This window comes from Saimiri boliviensis, chromosome 14, assembly GCF_048565385.1.
Source record: "Saimiri boliviensis isolate mSaiBol1 chromosome 14, mSaiBol1.pri, whole genome shotgun sequence".
NCBI classification, from domain to species: Eukaryota; Metazoa; Chordata; class Mammalia; order Primates; family Cebidae; genus Saimiri; species Saimiri boliviensis.
Window position 1 is genome coordinate 66,141,011 of NC_133462.1, and position 19,518 is coordinate 66,160,528.

The 19,518-nt window shown below is 46.2% G+C and overlaps 1 protein-coding gene across 3 annotated transcripts in view; it reads left to right on the top strand.

Moving 5' to 3' along the window:
• SMYD2 (SET and MYND domain containing 2) overlaps positions 1-15,271 on the top strand; it is a 58,045-nt gene extending 42,774 nt beyond the window's left edge. For 2 of the 3 annotated variants that reach the window (XM_003930357.4, XM_010340946.3), the window contains 7 exons: positions 2,497-2,564; positions 5,861-5,963; positions 8,364-8,474; positions 9,129-9,249; positions 10,198-10,372; positions 12,345-12,453; positions 14,852-15,271. In XM_003930357.4, coding sequence (XP_003930406.1) covers positions 2,497-2,564; positions 5,861-5,963; positions 8,364-8,474; positions 9,129-9,249; positions 10,198-10,372; positions 12,345-12,453; positions 14,852-14,932 — 768 coding nt within the window. In that variant the 3' untranslated portion in view covers positions 14,933-15,271. The remainder of the gene's footprint in view (positions 1-2,496; positions 2,565-5,860; positions 5,964-8,363; positions 8,475-9,128; positions 9,250-10,197; positions 10,373-12,344; positions 12,454-14,851) is intronic. The other variant, XM_010340947.3, reaches the window with a different exon arrangement.
• Positions 15,272-19,518: the final 4,247 nt, after the last annotated feature.

Here is a 19,518-nt window from a genome sequence, read left to right on the forward strand (position 1 = left end):
ACTATCCTACCTCAGCCTCCCGAGTAGCTGGGATTACAGGCAGCTGCCACCACACCCTGCTAAGTTTTGCATTTTTAGTAGAGATGGGGTTTCGCCATGTTGGCCAAGGTGGTCTCGAACTCCTGACCTCAGGTGATCTGCCTGCCTCGGCCTCCCACAAGTGCTGGGATTATAGGCGTGAGCCACCGCCCCCGGCCTAATTTACTCTTACCTAATGTTGGTTGATGGTCATTGGTTCATGGTTGTTAGTCAACGTCTGTATGACAGAATTGGTGAGGGTACTTGGAGTTGACCCAAAATACAGATTTTTACTTACGGTTGCCCAACCCCTCAGGATTTCAAAGGCTGTGTATTATTTTACTAACCCACAGTTCCCTCCCATTTTCTGCTTTTTATGTTGAATTGTAAATACTGCCGGTCAAACCCATCATAGCTCTTAACTGCTTTGTATACCAAGATTCCAAGCCCCTGCGTTTGGCCCTTTCATGTTAAGTAAAATAACCACATTAAATTTAATAGATCGGATCAATTTTAGAAGGAACATGGTACAGTGTGAAGAAACCAGAGTCACTGTCAGATTGCCTCCTAGTCTGAATTCTGACTCCGTTCTGCCACTTACCACTTACATGTCCTTGAGCAAGTCAGTTAATCACTCAACCTTCCTGAGCCTCAGTTTTCACATCTGTAAAATTTTGAGTTGCTGTAGTAATGCTATAGTGATATTGCAGATTTATGAGACGGTAAATCTGCAGTTCCTAGCACAGTGCCTGGCCCAGTTCGAGTGCTCAGAAGATGCTAGTTTCACAAAGCCCATCTGGTGGCCTGAGTCGTAGCAGTGCAGTGTCTCTAAGCTCAGAAGAGTGTGGAGTGGAATCGTTTACTGTGCATGCCTCACAGACAGAGCCTTCATAGCAGCGTGAGACAAGCAAGGACTTTGTTACCAAGTAGCGTTGTGACTGTGGACAAGTCAGTGTTCATCTCCGACTTTAGTTTGTCCTCTAAAAAGTAGAGTCTGAGTTTTCTTCCAGCACTGAAATTTTAGAAACATGAAGAACACCCACTGAATTGTCTCCCAATAGTCTGGTGTTCTTTGAAGGCACAGATTTTCAGCCTGTTTGTCTTTCTGTGTACAGTGCCCAGCACGTAAGGGCTCTCAGTACATATCTGTGGAAAGAATTAGAACAGTACAGAAATTCACCATGTGTAGTCCTCATTTTCAGCCTGCTTGTTCTAAGTTAGGCTTCCAGAATAGTCAAAGTTGCCCTTGGTATTTTTCTGTGCAACTTTTTTTTTTTTTTTTTTTTTTTTTGAGACGGAGTTTCGCTCTTGTTACCCAGGCTGGAGTGCAATGGCGCGATCTCGGCTCACCGCAACCTCCGCCTCCTGGGTTCAGGCAATTCTCCTGCCTCAGCCTCCTGAGTAGCTGGGATTACAGGCACGCGCCACCATGCCCAGCTAATTTTTTGCACCTTTAGTAGAGACGGGGTTTCACCATGTTGACCAGGATGGTCTCGATCTCTTGACTTCGTGATCCACCCGCCTCGGCCTCCCAAAGTGCTGGGATTACAGGCTTGAGCCACCGCGCCCGGCCTTTTTTTTTTTTTTTTTTTTTTTGAGATGGAGTCTTATGCTGTCACCCAGGCTGGAGTGCAGTGGTGTAATCTCAGCTCACTGCAACCTCCGCCTCCCGGGTTCAAGTGATCTTTCTGCCTCAGCCTCCCGAGTAGGTGGAGTAGCTGGGATTACAGGTGCGCACCACCAGGCCCAGCTAATTTTTGTATTTTTGGTAGAGACAGGGTTTCACCGTCTTGGCCAGACTGGTCTTGAACTCCTGACCTCAGGTGATCTGCCCAACTTGGCCTCCCAAAGTGCTGGGATTATAGGCGTGAGCTACTGTGCCCTGTACAACATTTCTTTTAAGGGATGAGAAAGTGGCTCATAGTTGATTTGGCTGAGACTTGAAAAGCAAGGTCTCAGTCCCATAGCTTCAAGCCCTCAATCCCTCTGCCTCTCACACAGAGAGGGGGATGGCAATTAGATTAGATGAATAAGGGCTTCATATTTACCACCTCACCTTACGAGATGGGCATTGGATTGATTCCTTTCTTTAAAGACACAGTGACTCAGTGACAGGCTCACAATCATACAACAAAGCTGTAGCGTAATTGAGATTAGACGCCAGGATCTTCACTCCCATGCAAGTGTGCAAACATCATCCTCGGAGCCTTAGGATTCTTGGGCATGCTTGAGCCACTGTATTTAGATGGTAGGTAGGCTACGCTAAGGGAGGCATCACGGTTCTGCTTATTTGTTATCGCATGGAACTGATAAGCAAATTTGTTTGAATGATAACATGGCCAAAAGAAAGGTTTTTAAAACCGCTAACCCAAAACATCTTCCTAATTTGTTAAAAGTCACAATTTTAAAGAATGAGCTCTACCCAGAGAGAAGCTTCATCTCATTTTTTTTTTTCTTTCTCCCTTTTTTTCACTGCAGGTTAACTGCAATGGCTTCACAATTGAAGATGAAGAACTTTCTCATTTGGGATCAGCGATATTTCCTGAGTAGGCTGAGTTTGACTTCTTTCCTTTTCTTTTTACTTACTTGACACTAATTTAATTTTTTTTTTCATTTTTAAATAACCCACCTGACTGCATGTGGCAGACATGAAACTCCAAGTGAATTAAAACAGCTTTTTAATCTGCTAGGTTTCAAAATATTTCCCCTACACTTAAGGCTGCAAAGGTAGTAGTTAAGTGAACAGTTGCTTGTTAAGTCCTGCTAAGCAGAGAACTGCAATTAAAGAATATTTTATAGTGTGCATAGAAGGAACAGCCCATGCCCTGCTGAGAAATTAGCTTTCTGCCTATCTGTGGTTCTGGAAATCTTTGCATTTCTTATGCTCAAAGTGAAACATTAATTGCCAGCCAAGAATTGGCCACAGGCTTGAGTACAGAATATATGAGCTTCTTCTCCATCTGTCCCTTTTGATAAATACCAGTACAGAAACAGCACAATTTGGAGGGAAAATATGCTGAAGTAGTGAGCTGAAGAAAAATTTTGAAGAACTATAGGATTTTCTCTCAACTTGAAGAATACTTGAGTAATTCAACAAAGGATAGCCAGTTGACAAATGGAGATCTTTATAGATCTAACTTTAATGGATTGCCAGGAATGATTTTGCCTTTGTCTGTTTAAGGTCTATTGCCGAGTTAAATGAGGAAATGAGGTTGGAATAAGAAAAGTAAAAGCCAGTTTATTCAGCTCCCTGGCGAGGGTCTATGGTCCGGGAAAGGGGCCAGGGAAGTCGCACTCTGCCTCTCTGCACGTGGGTTTTTATAGGGAGTGGAGGCAATTGATTGGTTATTGGGGAAACAAAGCGAAGGCAATTTTATTGGTTATAGGGAAACAGGATGTGCACGGGGCAGGCTGTCATTGGTAGATGGGTGGGACTTTGGGTAAGCAGGGCTGGCTGGGCCGTATGGGGCAGACTGCTACTGGGCAGGGTTTGGCGGGGCTTCTTTAAATTTTGTGGCGAGTTCTTCCAACGGCGGGCTGGAGGCTGCGTGCATAGTTCGGTGCTGAGAATATACTTGGGTGTATTATGCAGAGGTGGGTGTGGGGAAGCCACATGGCGATGCCAGATGCTGAGTAATGGGCTTGGAATGATGACATAGTTATCAGGCGCGGAGGGGGATAGGTGTGTCCATTCAGCTCCGGGAGAGGCAACTGGCCTTATAGTCTGTCTCATGGAATGAGTATTTCCAAAATGCTTCAGTCCCTGAAATTAAACCCTGCTTCACAGATAGAGCCATGGAATTCGTGCATGTCCCCACTCTAAATCAATCCACCTTGTCGATGAGCCTGCCACAGGTTGTGCATTGTGTAAGTCAGAAAGAGAAGAATCCATACAGGTCTGTGTCTCATGAGCAGCTATCACAGGCTTACTTGAACCAGACAGACTAAAAAGTTTATTCACCTAATATTACTGTCCTTGGGGCCAAAATGGTGTCATCTGCAGTTGCAATTCTGGTAGTGAGGAAAGAAGCATTTTTTTTTTTTTTTTTTTTTTTTAACTTTGGCCCCTGGGAAAGGCAGGAGAAAAAGAGGGCATTGGACTCACTGAAGAAGGCACGTATTGACACCTTTAGAACTGAAATGAACTATGGAACGTCTCTGTTCTCGGTATCTTAAAGACCAAAAGATATGAGTGAGGTGCTCCCAGGCACAGTGGTTCACGCTTCTAATCTCAGCACTTTGGCAGGCCAAGGCAGGTGGATCACGAGGCCAGGAGTTCAAGACCAGCCTGACCAACATAGTGAAACCCCATCTCTACTAAAAGTACAAAGATTAGCTGGGCATGGTGGCATGCACCTGTAATCCCAGCTACTCAGGAGGCTGAGACAGGAGAATCGCTTGAACCCAGGAGGTGGAGGTTGCAGTGAGCCCAGCACTGAGCCGAGATCACGCCACTGCACTCCAACCTGGGCTCTCCATCTTAAAAAAAAAAAAAGTGAGGTACTTTGAGGATTCACACCTTTCAGTGGTTGCCAAGAGAATTGTGATACCAAGAATATGAGTTGTTTCAGGGTCTTTGCCTTCGTACATTTCCCCCACCTTCATTAAAAAGATACCAAGTCTGTCTTGAACTATTTAGTGGTTCTGCAAGATGGTTTTAGAAATGTGCTATTTTAAAACAACTACTCTTTCGATACATTTGTTTATCAGATTTCCTAGAGCCAGATTCCTTGGGCATCACCTTCCAGGAAGCCAGGTGGGCCTTGGTGTAAAGCAGAGGTGACCCTCCCCAAGGTCAGGACCAGGAAGTTGCTACATGTTTGTCCCAGGCACCTGGCCAACCACACACTTTGCTTAGGCCTTTAGCCACCGGGAGGTGGGGGCGTGCACTTGGCCATGGCCAGCCTGGGGCAGCTCATCCTCATCAGGCTTAGAAACCCCTTTCCCTTTTTGTATTCTCGGAGCAAGCAGGAGAGGGGCTGTGGTCTCTGAAAGGTCAGGGAGGTGACACTGGCCACCAGAGCAATGACACACATGGCTGTGAGTGCCCACAGGAGCATGAGCCCCAGTTTCCGGGCAGTTTTAATTGGGGGAAAAAATCCCTTTGGGCTGAAATCATATCGGCATTGTGATTTCAAAGGCAGCATTTTCAGAGATCAAGCACTTTTTCCCTGTAGTTTAGAAATTTCTGTTCTCAGAACTTTGACCTTGATATAATCAGAAAGCTCAAAGCACCTCGCATAGGCGAATCTCTCTCTCCTTCTCGCTGTCCCTGAAAAGCAGACAGTGAGCAGCAGGAGCAGTAATGTCCCAATTTTCCAGATGAGGAAATTGAGGTGCAGAGAAACTCAGACGGGCGTCTCCGGGTCTCTCGGGGGATCACACACCCTTCCCTCCTTAGGAAGCTGGCATTTCTCAACATCTGAAAAAAACATGTGAGAAATAATCCACTAATACAAAAAGCTGCTTGAAAACGACAACGAATCTGTCTTTGACATTATATAGTGGAGTAGCTGTGGGTATTGGGTTCTGAGAGCCGCATTCTATCAGGAAGGAATATTTGTGGCATTTGTTGTTTTTGTTGTTGCATGTTTTTTGGTTTTGGCTTAGATATTACGTGAATTGTGGATTTCAGTTTTTAATATGGTGAAAGTCTTAGATGGTAGATAGGATTATCAATGCATGCAGAACAACTTCTTAGAATATGATAGCCAATTATTAGATTTTTTTAACAATGTCTTGTAAAGATTCAGTTCCTTTGACTTAGCAAGGAAGTAGTCAAGGAGACTAAACAGCCTCCCTGTCTCATTTTAAAAACTGGGTTTTCTCTTCCGATTGACAGTGTTGCATTGATGAATCATAGCTGTTGCCCCAATGTCATTGTGACCTACAAAGGGACGCTGGCAGAAGTCAGAGCTGTACAGGAAATCAGCCCGGGAGAGGAGGTGAGTTCATGGCTATGGGTGGCTGCAGCAGGGGGCTGGAGACTGCTCTTTTAAAAGGCAACGTGGACAGATCCGTGCAGTTTTATTTGAAGTATGAGCTTTGAATGCTTCCAGCAGTTCAGCTGAGTCCGTCCTCAGGCTCCCCCAGAGTCGGTGATCAGATTTGTGACCTGTAGCTTACATTCCCACACTTTGGGGCTTCTGTTTGGTGCTTACCTTTTCCATCAGTGGTTAAGAAAAACAAAAAAATAATGAATTTGAGTTAAATTCCTCACAAAGCTTTATGGAGATTTACAGAGAAAGAAGACATTTACTACCAAAATGACCACAGTGAAACTTTTGATTTTCTTTAGAGTCTCTCTATCCCTGTTGCCAAACAATGGAGTTTGAGCCTTATTAATTTTTGGTGAATTCTTGCTTGTTGCCCACCATCCCCGCGAGGTCCGAAGTGAAAGAAAGCAAATGACGCAGCAGTAGCTAAAGAACTGGCCCTGCAAGTGATACATCAGCATTTCGTGCTCTGTCAGTTCCGCATGTGAACTTCAGGTCGTAGCTCACTTTTTAGGAACGTGATTCAAATGCCCAGGTATATGCAGTCATAGGAGAAGTCAAGGCAGTCTGTGGCCAAGAGGCACACTGGCTTCCCTCCTCAGCCTTGGGATGTGGAGAGAATCAGCCAGCCGTCCCATCACCTGCTCCACGATTCCCTGTCCCCTTCCCGTGTGTGATTCCTGACTACCTCATGGGACACCTCACCTGGGAAGGGCTGGCCTGGTAGATTGCTGTAGTATGCTCTGTTCTTAAGTAAATCCTCAGCAAGACAGGAATTTTGGGGGACTTGCAAATCACACACTTAGGTTAAATTTCAGTTTAGCAATTTGTAATGCTATTTTACAGTGCACGTCTGGGTATTAGAAGCATGAAGTGTGACTGTCAGTGTGCTGAGAGAGAAGCGCTTTGCTTTCTCTGGAAGGCGTTCACTCATCCACAGTGGTACTGGGAGCTGAGGCCCTTCCACCCTCGGCTAAATCCATCATGATGAGGGTGTGTCCCTTTTCGGCTGGGGTGTCTTGAGTTTCTGAATGTCTTGTGGGGACTGCCTTGAAGGCTTTCTTGAAACAGATCATTGCAGCCAGTCAGAATGTAATCACCCGGCTCCAGCCCGCCTGTGGGCTGACTGCAGAGAAGAGTGGGTTGTCACCTAGGCTGGCTCAGTCTGACGGTGAGCAGTGGTACCGGAGTGGCCTTTGTCGCCATCTTCTGGAACCTTCTGTGTGTTGCACTGTGTGTCGGTTATTTCAGAGATAATGGGGCAGGCTCTTGCGGTGTGAGGCAGGGCAGGGCTGGCTGCAGTTTCCTTTTGCCGTCACCTTCTCCCAGATCTGAAACACAGTGACTTCATTTTTGGGAAGTCAGTGCTTTGTGGGTTACTTACCCTTCAGAGAAGGAGAAACTCCATTCCCCAGGGTTTCAGGGTGACCTGCAATGTGTCCAGTACTGCCCTGTGGGCTGGGGAGAGCTTGGCTGCCCCTGCAGCACCCAGCCCCATGCGTGTCCTCCCCTGCTTGCCTGGCGGTGCCCGCGGTCACTGGCACGCTGGCGGCTTTGTGAGTCCATCTGTTCAGTCAGACATTTGCCTGATTGTGTGGGATAAGCAGCCAGTGCTGTCCCAGTGAGTAGATAATGGACATCTAAATGCTGGTCTCCTCCATATGCTCCAAGTCTTAGTTACAGACCCCGTTAGGAAAAGGCAAGGACAGTGGAGCCCCGTGAACCGAAGGTAAGAACTTTCCAAGCTCCCTGCTCTGCAGGATAAGGAGCTGCCCGCCCCGCCAGGCCGCAGCATTCTGGTGACCTAGAAGTTGTGTTCACCGTCCACTGGTCTCCGGGCCACCCAGGGCTGTGGGTCCCAGTCTGCCGAGCGGAGCCTCCTGCTCCGTTGCCAGCTGATGTGAGAAGGGGAACTCAGCCGCCTGAGTGTGCACACTCATGCCCTCCCCTGCACACACCCAGTGATGATGGCAACAAAGCATTAGAACCATCCCAGGTAGTGAAATGTGAGACTACACGAAGGCCAGGCAGAGGCAGCCAAGGGAGCAGGGATCCCCTGCACCCTCCAGGTCACTGCTTTAAGGGTTCCTTGAGTCTACAGACTCTTTCCACTCATCTGCATCTTGGCTTCAGCTCCCAGTTCATCTGTGGACTAGTGAACACCTTCCGGAGAAAGCCAGCGTCCGGTGGCTTCTCAGTGCAGGAATTCAGTGCCTTAAACAGCGTACTCCTCCGCTGTGGCCCGCCTTCTCCTTTGTCCCTGCATGGATGCCACCACAGGTGACTGCAAAGGCATGGGAATGAGTTTACCTGTAGCAGACTGAAGCTTTACCTTTTTGGGCCCCATAGGTTTTTACCAGCTATATTGATCTCCTATACCCAACAGAAGATAGGAATGACCGGCTAAGAGATTCTTATTTCTTTACCTGTGAGTGCCAGGAGTGCACCACCAAGGACAAGGTAAGGCCGTTCCTGGGGCAAGAGCACTGATTGCACCCTGATCTCGGGACCTCTCTGCGGAAGAGCTTGTCTGACTTGGTGTGTCTCCTCTAGGATCTTTTTGACCCTTTAAACCCTCCTTACAAAGCCAGCCAGAAGGAATCCAGTTAGACCAGGTCTCCGTTCAGACCTGCTCCTAGTAGTTAAAGAAAACATTTCCATTACGCTGTACACATAAGCGAAGGATCTGCCAAACTGCTCTTTCTTGAAAAGAAACAACTGCTCATGGGAGGAAAGAAAAGCACATGAGTATCATCTTTAGCCTTTCCAGCCCGATCACCAGAATAGGTGGAAGTTCCAAATTGTTCCATCAGTGCCTGCCTGCCTTAGTCTAGTCTCTTGATTTGTAGATGTGTGAACACGTATATCTGCCCATAGCCAACACATTCTAGATAAGAAGTGTCTAGAAAATAATCTATTACTTTTGTTTCCGTTAAAAGGTAATGGAATACTGAATTTCTTTAGATGCACTGCCTGATTTCCTGTCATTGTTTTGTAACCTTGGAATGGGCCAGTATCTACCTCTGTATGGGAACGTGTATTATATGAGAGGTCTCCCCATCAGTGTGGTTTCCATGGGGGGTAACGCCTTGCCCTTCTGGACATTTCTTTCAGGATAAGGCCAAGGTGGAAATCCGGAAGCTCAGTGATCCCCCAAAGGCGGAAGCCATCCGAGACATGGTCAGATACGCACGCAACGTCATCGAAGAGTTCCGGAGGGCCAAGCACTACAAATATATCCTTTACAACTGCCTGATAGTTCATGATCCCTCACCAGCAAGACAGGGTGGGAAGCTGGGAAGCAGGAGCAAGAGAAGGATGGGCCTCAGATTCTGAAAATCAAAGGAGGACTATCTCCTGGTAAATGTGTACAGATGTTCCGACCACCACGATGTGGTGTCCATCCTATCAGAGTGGAATGGTCTTATTTCCCCTTATTTGGCTAGTTTGGCTGGGCACTGCATGTGGTGGAGGACCATGAAGGACAGAGTTTTGATGGCCTTGTGCGCTGGGTATTTTACTTTGGGCAAGGGCCTCGCTTATTTCAGCTCTCCTCACAGGTACACTCCGAACAGAGACTTCCCTCATTCCCATGCATCAGATGAGGAAACAGGCTGATTGATAGATATTAAGTAATTTACCCAAGGGACACAGCTGATGGTCCTAGGTGGCTGACCTAGTATTTTTGTCCCAGCTTTAACTATTAGAATCCATATTCTTAACCATTGTATTGTAGCATCTTCATGGGAGTTGAAAAGGGATTCGATTTGTACCCTAAAGGGTAGAATTTAAAACCAGGGAGAGAAAATTAGAGAAAGGCATGTTGTTTCTCAGCATAAGAAAGAACTTTGCCATAGTGGGAGTCGAGCTCAGGGTTCCAACTTGGGTGAGGACTTGAATTTGATTAGAATTGTGAGTTTAATCGACATTGTTTACATCAGAACTAAGGGTCTGGACCCTGTGGCTAAAATTTTTTAGTTTTTGTTGAGCAGTTCAGATCTTCAGGTTTTCTTCCTTTGTTTCTTCTAGAGAAATGTAATTCCTTTCACTTTTGTTTCGCTTTCTGTAAGTTACTCTTTCATGGGGTGAGGGTGAGAGTGGAGGGGAGAAAGAACTCCTTGAACCCTGGGGAAGTCTCCAGGTGGCATGGGCCCGGACGGCTGTTTCCTTGACTCTGCAGCACCCCCTAGCGAGCTGCTGGAGATCTGCGAGCTCAGCCAGGAGAAGATGAGCTCCGTGTTTGAGGACAGTAACGTGTACATGCTGCACATGATGTACCAGGCCATGGGTGTCTGCTTGTACATGCAGGACTGGGAAGGAGCCCTGCAATACGGACAGAAAATCATTAAGCCCTACAGGTGATTTGGTCGTTTAGAATGTATACAATAGTGTCGTCTTCCTGCCCATTGCTGAGACTTGACTAGCACAGCTGCCTCTTCTCCACACCCACATCTGGAGGTGCTGGTGCAGGGTGCTGCTCCTCCTGCCACCGTCCAGAGGAGACAGGTTGAGGTTCTGCAGTGGGTACTGGGGCAAGATCCTTCTCGGGTCCATTCAGCGCAGTATCCGTAGCAGTCAACTCAGGCTAATTTTGAGAAACCACCAGTTTGCTGCTTTTCCCACCCACCACTTCCAAGTTTAATGGCCAAGTTTAGTTGCTAAGTGGTAGTCTTAGAAACCCTGCTTTTCATCATTACTCACACCATCCCCTTCTTTTGCTTTTTCAAATTGCAGTCCCAGTTTGCAAATGGGGAAGCACTGGGACCAGTGGGTTGACTGCAGTTATCTAATCTCCCCACCCCAGGTTTGAAAAAAAAAAGCAAATTGTTTTATAATTTGTAGTAATAGTGAATATTCGCCATGGACAGATTTTCTGCCTGAGAGGGTCACTAAACCTAGAAGTGAGTGACAAGTGGAAGTTGTGGGCTTGTCATCTAGCTCTGCTAGACACTTCAGGGCTGGATGGCCTAGCTGGCATCACTGAAGCTCTCTGTAAAGGCACTGATGTTAGCATTTACAGGGTACATCCAACACCAAGTGGGCCACATGATTCACAGTCGCTGGGCTTAGACCCAGAAATTTGTGTTCTGGAAGCATCCTAGGTGTTTCTCAGGAGCTTGAGAAGCCCTGAGTCCCCTTCCAGTTCTGAGATTAGGGTCTCTGAAGGTTGTGTCTGGTTTGAATGTCCACTGCCCACTCCACCCTCTACTTACCCCACTGTGCCCTCATTAGCCAGCAGGGGGAGCCCAAAGGAAGCCAGCTCCTCAAACCTGCTCTTGAAAACACTGTTAAATTGGGGATAAACTCAATCTTTCCATTTCTCCTGGAGTTGGGGGAGGAGGTCCACTGGCCTCATGCACTGTTGTCTGTGAGATCTGTAGGGAGAGAGAGGCAGACAGATGATAGCATCCCAGCCCTGGGGCTCTCCCAGAAGGGCCCTGCTGTGCTATACCCATCTTTACCTACACGAGCCCCTCCAGGAGGCCCAGCTCTGGCCTTCTGTGGGGCCATGGGTCCCAGAACTGCCTCCTGCCAAGGAATGCAGCTAGAACATGTCTTTTTGGACTGACTTTTAGGAGACACAGAGTGGAACAGCCTAGCCTTTAAATAAACACCTCTTACACACATGTAAACACACACACAGGCTCACCCACCAGCTGCCTCTGGGCCCTGTTCTGAGGGAAATGGCTGTTTCCCAGGCAGACCCCATCAGTCAGCCTTCAGGTACAATCAGAAAGAACACCTGCTGTATCTAAAGCCCCTGCTGGACAATAGGGAAAGAAAATCCAGAAGACATAGGAAGTGTTCTGACTTCAGAGCGCTTAGTTTTGCTAAAGCAACCCATGTCATGGTGTCACAGAAAGCTGGGGTCTTAAGACACATCAGGGGCGTGTGTGTGTGTGTGTCTTGTCTGAGTGCACTGTCCTAATGTGAGGTGATAGACCTATCGTAAAAACAGCTTTTAAGTAAATGCTGCTTCATAAATGGGGCATTTATTTAAAAGCTGTTTTCCCAGGGTCTTCCTCTGGGTCTATCTGAAAGAGAAAACTCTGGACTGGGATTGAAGGTTGTATTTACAGATGTTTTTGAATAGGGATTTCTCCTGCATGCTTTTCAGAAAACATGAACTGCAAATAATGAACAGTGTCTGCAGTGATTGGGCAGGACTCTAGCATCTACATGCTCCACCCAAACTCTGGCGGGGTTTGGAGAGGCTCCTGGTGGGGAGAGGTTGGCCCTGAGCACGGCAGCCTCTGGCTACCTGCGCCTAGCCTGTGGGGCAGCTCAGCAGCCTCTGACACGGTGGCCTTTTGCCTTCTCTTGTTGCAGTAAGCACTATCCTTTGTACTCGCTCAACGTGGCCTCCATGTGGTTGAAGCTAGGGAGACTCTACATGGGCCTGGAACACAAAGCCGCCGGGGAGAAAGCCCTGAAGAAGGTATGTCTGTAACTCAGCCTTAGGATTCCCCGTGGCCGGACGGCCTCAGTGCACCTCCTTCGTGCCTCACCCAAGCTGAGGGGCTGAAGGAGTGGAGGGTGACCAGCTCTCACCCACCCTCTGGCCGCTGGAGCAGCCGGGGCGAGTCCTGCAGGTGAGGGTGGAGTGAGCAATAACCTCTCCTGTGTTTGTGCCCGGGCCTGCCTCGAAGGGAAGGGGTGCACACATCCAGAGGGCTGGCTGTGATCACAGGCCCAGCCTGTGCCTGGAGGAATTCTGTTTTCAGAAATAACTAGGATTTTCAGAATGATGATCCATAACTGTGATGAAATCTGGGAGGTAGCATATGGAGAGTCAGGGTTAGGGGGTTAGGATTGCACACCAGCTGTTTCTAAAATGCACTTCATCATCCTCTTATTTATTGGGGACCGGTTACATACTAAGACTGTTGGGTGCTTTTTCTTTGAATTCTCACAAAAATGAGAGGCTTTCCTAATGAAGAAAGTTTAGTTCAAGCAGGTCAAGTGAGTATAGCCTAGGTTACCTGGTGGGGATTTCATTCAAATGAGGGTCTTTCTAAGTTGGAAAGCTTCAGTTTCTCCCGCTCAAGCTGTGAGGAAACTGGTGGGTGCCAGGCCCATGGGCAGCATTCACCTTTGGTTTGATGGCTGCCGTCACATCACAGGAGCTCCGAGTCATTATCCTGAGTCTTGATTCCCATTGTTTGTGATGTGGAATTAACAGTCAATACAGTGTAATTTGGGGGATAGTCCATTTACTCCTGTAAGAGACTTTATAAAATGTTGGGACCGTGGACAAGGCCTGCAGACCTAATCCTTCACATTCTCCAAAGCTTCCTGATAGACTATTTGGGAAGATGGAGTGAGGCCTACATCCCAAAGAGAAGTGTCAGGGCACAGCCAGGCTGGAAGGGAGCGCGAAACAGTATTTTCTGTTTTAAACCACGGAATTTGGCTTCTGAGATAACCTATGTATTGTCTCAGTGAGGTGGAGGGAAAATTAGCCATTTAGGTCACAGTTGCAGTGTGTGTCAGGTGATTAAGTAATAGATCAGTAATAGATCTGATCAAGGAATGTAAGTCTTGAAATGAATGCAGGGGCAGGGGCAGTACCTGAAACAGGTGATTTCCGAAGGCCTGCGCTGGTACCTGACCTGCCTCCTCTTGGCTTGAGACTAGGAGGAGGATATGTAATAGATAGGAGTGGCTGACATAGTCACAGGTCATCAGAAATTCTCTGGGGGAGTATTTTTTCTCTGAGTAATTTGGCTGAATACAAAAGAGCAAATAGGTTCTTAGAAATGACATTTGATACAAACTTCCTATATGCCAGGCAACACTATCTGAATTAACAACCCTAAGAGGCAGGTATTAGTTCCAGCTTTACAGGTGGGGAAAATGAGGCACAGAGTAGTTAAGTAAATTACCTAAGGCCACACAGCTAGGAAATGACTAAACCACTGGAAACTTGACCACTTTACATTGCCCCACTGTAAAGAAACCTTATTAAGTACATTCTCTCTAGCATCCCCCAGTGAAACCTGCTACCTTTCTTTAAATTTTGAGAGTATGAAGCCGGGCGCGGTGGCTCAAGCCTGTAATCCCAGCACTTTGGGAGGCCGAGGTGGGTGGATCACGAGGTCGAGAGATTGAGACCATCCTGGTCAACATGGTGAAACCCCGTCTCTACTAAATATACAAAAAATTAGCTGGGCATGGTGGCGCGTGCCTGTAATCCCAGCTACTCAGGGGGCTGAGGCAGGAGAATTGCTTGAACCCAGGAGGCGGAGGTTGCGGTGAGCCGAGATCGCGCCATTGCACTCCAGCCTGGGTAACAAGAGCGAAACTCCATCTCAAAAAAAAAAAAAAAAATTTGAGAGTATGTATTAAAAGGAAAGAGTGTGCTTTTTGAAAGGGAAAAATGGTTTAACCATGTCTTGCCGATCAGTAATGTCAGCTAAAAATCAAAATAGTTGTGATATAAAATTCACTATGGACTTTCCGTGCCAGCATCACCTATTTTCTGGGTTGAACATAATCAACAAATTTAGTCCTTAAAGCATTTTTTACTGAAATATCTAGACTCTTGGGGCAAGAGAATATCATGAAATCAGTTTCACGACATTGTTTCTCCAGCTGCTACCTGAATTATTTTTGCAGAATGTTTGACCTAGCAGTAGACACTGGATGAGCTGGCTACCAGATGGTCTTGTCTCCTTTTCAAAAAAAAGCCTGGTCCTGGAGGAGAACAGAGGCTTTAATAGCCAGTTTGCATCCCGTGCCTGAAAGCAGAGAAATCCAACTTAAAAGTTACCCGGCGGAGGTGTGAGGGATTGGCTCCCAGGCTCTCACTGTTTATTTGTCTCGCTCTTTCCTAGGCCATTGCAATCATGGAAGTAGCTCACGGCAAAGATCATCCATATATTTCTGAGATCAAACAGGAAATTGAGAGCCACTGAAACTATACAGCATTTCAGTTTTCATTTAAATGCTTAGTTCAGTAACCTTAAAGGACTTGAATACTGCAAATTGCACACATCACTCCAGCATTTCTGTAAAATAATTGGAATGAAAATACTTCTTGCACTTAATGCACATGCCATCCGTTGAGATTAGTCTTAATCTTGAACGTTAACATCAAATTAATTTTGAATGCTTTTGTTTCCAAGAGATAATGGCATGGTTTCATTTACTTTGGACAGACCGAGTTTTGAAAATGCGATTATTTTTCCTTTCATGCCTCTTGTAATGTTCTGAGCAAACTTGAATGATCAAAGAAAATAAAAGAGATACCAGTATTTGAGGCTTGTGTTTTCTTCCATCTGTGGGGAGGATTCCTCAGTGGTGGTGGGAGCCCAGCCTTGGAGTGGAAGTGACACGTGCTGTCCATAATTCAGCAAGCTCAAGTCTCCTCCCTGCGACTGGGGTTGGGCAGCCTCTTTATTCTGCAGTTGCTTTCATGGGACTGCGGCTGTGGAGGAAGAAAACAGGAAGAAAGAGAAAAGGTACAAGAAGGAAAGAAAAGTGTCTGTGGTGGAGAACAGTCAAGTGACCCGAGTGCCCTCTGGCAGGCGAGAGGTTCAAATCTGTTCTCCAGTGCCTGGTATTCCTTCAGTGTGGAAAGGTGCTGTGTGTGTGCACTGCTTTCTTGGCTTTTATGTCCCCATCTGTCTGAAAGCAGATTTGCCATCTCTCATTCTGTTGATTGTTCTGTGCAGGACTCTCCTTGTTTGGAAAGACTCCAGGGTATGCTTGGGAAGGAAAAAAGTTTTTTTCCTTCCCAACCAACCCTGCGTTGTTGAGTAAACACTGATCCCTACACGCACAGACAACAGGAATCCAGCTTTCCACAGCTCCACAGCCTCGATGGCAGCAACCTGCGGAGTTGTTTGTTAGCAACCATTGCACAGACGGACCCAGCGCACATTCCTGAGTGCAGGGGTGTTACTGTTAGAAAAGTGTCTTGTAGTCCAAAGACAGGAATTTCCCCACTGGTAAATAAGTAAAGCCTGTTGAAATTTACACATCAATTACCTTTCATAGTCATGGTCTGAAACAGAACAGCTGTAAATCTGGTACGTTTTCCTCCCCTCCTCATCTCCACGCACCGGCATCTTCACACACATGCCCCTCTTTCGCACGCAGTTTACTGCTCACAGTGGGATTTAGCAGACAGGATGCATTCTCTTGTCCTGTGTAGAACAATAAGACATTTATTGAACACCTGGTACTATCTATGCAAAATGCTCTGAATAGCTCTCTAGGTGCAAAGAGAAGAGTAAGGCATGGTCCCAGATCAGTGGAACTTAATGTTTTAAGAATGCTCATTTACTGTATATTCTCCAACAAAACCTAAAATAAGCTTGGCCTACCATTGCCACAGGTTTTATAAAATTTGCAAAAGTAATCCTTTCTCAAAAAACTCAATAGAAATGTATATGAAGCCAGACACGGTGGCTCAAGCCTGTAATCCCAGCACTTTGGGAGGCCGAGGTGGGTGGATCACGAGGTCAAGAGATCGAGACCATCCTGGTCAGCATGGTGAAACCCCATCTCTACTAAAAATACAAAAACATTAGCTGGGCATGGTGGCACGTGCCTGTAATCCCAGCTACTCAGGAGGCTGAGGGAGGAGAACTGCCTGAACCCAGGAGGGCGGAGGTTGCGGTGAGCCGAGATCGCGCCATTGCACTCCAGCCTGGGTAACAAGAGTAATCTCCATCTCAAAAAAAAAAAAAAAAAAAAAAAAAGTGTATATGAAAAAAGTAAACTTCTTTGTTCCTCACCAGTCCCACTGCGTGCAACTACCTTCTATAAACGGTTTGTTTTATGTGGTTCCAGCTTTTTCCATTCCTGGATGATGTATCTGTATAAAGAGATTTAGATCCAGAAGAACAAAGACAGGATACTGCTGACAGGATTTTGTAACCTGCTTCTCTGGATCAACAAAATGGATCTCTTTGCATTTCAGCACTTACAGATTTGCCTCATTCTATTTAGAGGCGGAATACTGCGTTGGATGCATGTCATCATGGACTCAGTACTTCTATTTATGGACATGAGGTTTTTCCCAGTTTGCTGCTATTACAAGCGATGCCACAATGAACGGTCTGAAACATAAAAACATAAAACTTTGCTGTCGTGTGGTAGCATTTTGGGGAATAGATTCCTACTAGAAGTGTAATTTTAAGATCCAATAGTGGGAACATTTTAAAAATTTGAATAAATATAGCCACATTTTCTTTTGTGAAAAAAAAAAAAAAAAACTGCATCAGATACCAATAAGATACAGTATTTGTGGCCAGTCGTGGTGGCTCACTCCTGTAATCCCAGCACTTTGGGAGGCTGAGGCGGGTGGATCACAAGGTCAGGAGATGGAGACCATTCTGGCCAACATGGTGAAACCCTGACTCTACTAAAAATACAAAAATTAGCTGGGCATGGTGGCGCGTGCCTGTAATCCCAGCTACTTGGGAGGCTGAGGCAGGAGAATCCCTTGAACCTGGAAGGCAGAGATCGTAGTGAGCCAGGATCGTGCTACTGCACGCCAGCCTGGTGACAGAGCGAGACTCCCATCTCAATAATAGTAATAATAATAATAGTATTTGCTTTTCTCTCCCTCATAACATTGTATTATCAATAAAATGTTTTTGGCAATCTAATGTATGAAACCTTTTGTTTTATATACATTAGTGAGATTGGACTTTTTCATTTATTTAGGAATTATTTTATTTCTTCGGTGAATTGACATTCATGGCTGAGCCATTTTTAGCACAACACTTTCTGACACCAAATGTTTGAGGTTTTATCTCACACTAGCTATTCTCTAACTCTTTGGACACCAACTGTGTGTCCTACAATTCAGTTCTATTCTGATACTGCCCTGGAGTTAGCGTCAGACTTCATAGGTTTAAAGACTCCATCCCACAAGACTTCCCTCACTTCAGATGCCAGTTGGAAGGATCTCACTCTGTCACCCGGGCTGGAGTGCAGTGGCATAATTTTTTTCTGTGTTTTTAGAGATGGGGTCTTGCTGTCTTGCCCAGGCTGGTCTCAAACTCGTGGCCTAAAGAGATCCTCTCACCTCAGCTTTTTAAAGTGCTGTAATTACAGGCATGAGCCACCTTGCCTGGCTCCCAGTTTACCCAGTTTCTATCTGACTTGGCCACAAAGTCAGGGGGTTCCCACCATCCCCTCCCCTTCATGTTCGATAATTTGCCAGAAAGGCTTATCAAAGTCCGGAAAACATTTTACTTCCTATTACTGGTTTATTATAAAGGATATAAATGAACTGGCCAATGAAAGGTACACAGGGCAAGGTCCGGAAGGGTCCGGAGCACAGGAACTTCCATGCTCATGGAGCGGATGTGACGCCTTCCTGGCACATGGACGTGTTCACCAACTTGGAAGCCCTCCACACCCCATTGTGGGAGTTTTAAGTCACTGATCCTTTAATGACATAAAGGATCATTAGTCATTGAATGAAATCATTGGCCAATGATGATTAACTCAGTCTCCAACCCTTCTGTCTTCCCCACAGGCTGGGAAGTTGAGGCTGAACATTACAAACTTCTAATCAAGGGTTGGTCTTCCTGGAGGTTACTCCTCATCCTGAAGCTATCTAAAGGCCCACCAGTAGTTGCCATATTGGAACAAACAAGACTTCCATCGCCTTTCTCACTTAGGAAGTTCCAAAGGTTTTAGGAGCGGTATGCCAGGAACTGAGAACAATGACCAAATATCTTTCTGTGACAGTAAAGGACACCCTCTGGTCGCTGACCGCAGATTTCTACTGAAAAAGGATTATGTTTACTGGCACATTTCTAGCTTCCCATGTAGTCACAGATAATTAATCCAGTCTATCCTATTGCATGAAAACACCTCCCTAGCTGAGGCCACTCGGGTGTGCAGGCTTCCAGTTGATCTTGTCAGGTTCCACAGGCGAAAGTGATCTAGGCAATACGTCCTCCTCCTCTCAGGCCTCTGGTGTAATTGAGCTAAGAGACAATATCGTCTCTTGTTCTGAGCCTTTTTCAAGATGTCAGTACGATACTGGATTTCCCCTATTACATAATTCATTTACGCATTCCTTTGCCCTCAGCTGCTCTTTCTCCTCTCCATTTATCCCTTAACTTTCTTCACCTTTGGAAGAGAAATTAGTTTCCACCTCTCTGCTAGTCTAGGTTGCAGATTGTTAGACTAGACAGCAATACTAGTCTAACAAATCCCTCCCTTTCAGTCCGGTCCCTTCAGATAGGGTAGGATTATGTCAGTATAGAGCTAGTGGGGTATTTCTGCTGCTAGGCAATAAAACTGCACTCACCTGTAACCCCAATTTTGCCAAACAGGATGAAGGCCTCACCTGCCCCATCAGGACCTTAGGAATTCTGACATAAAGGTTTAGAAACACAGTTCCAGTTTCTTGCTGGTAGTTGCAGCCCTGGTCCTAGGACCACTGCATCAGATTGGAGAAAGTTGAGATGATGTAGGGACGGAGAAAAAAAGTATGATCATACCAGCATCTTTTCCTTAGGAAGAATGATGG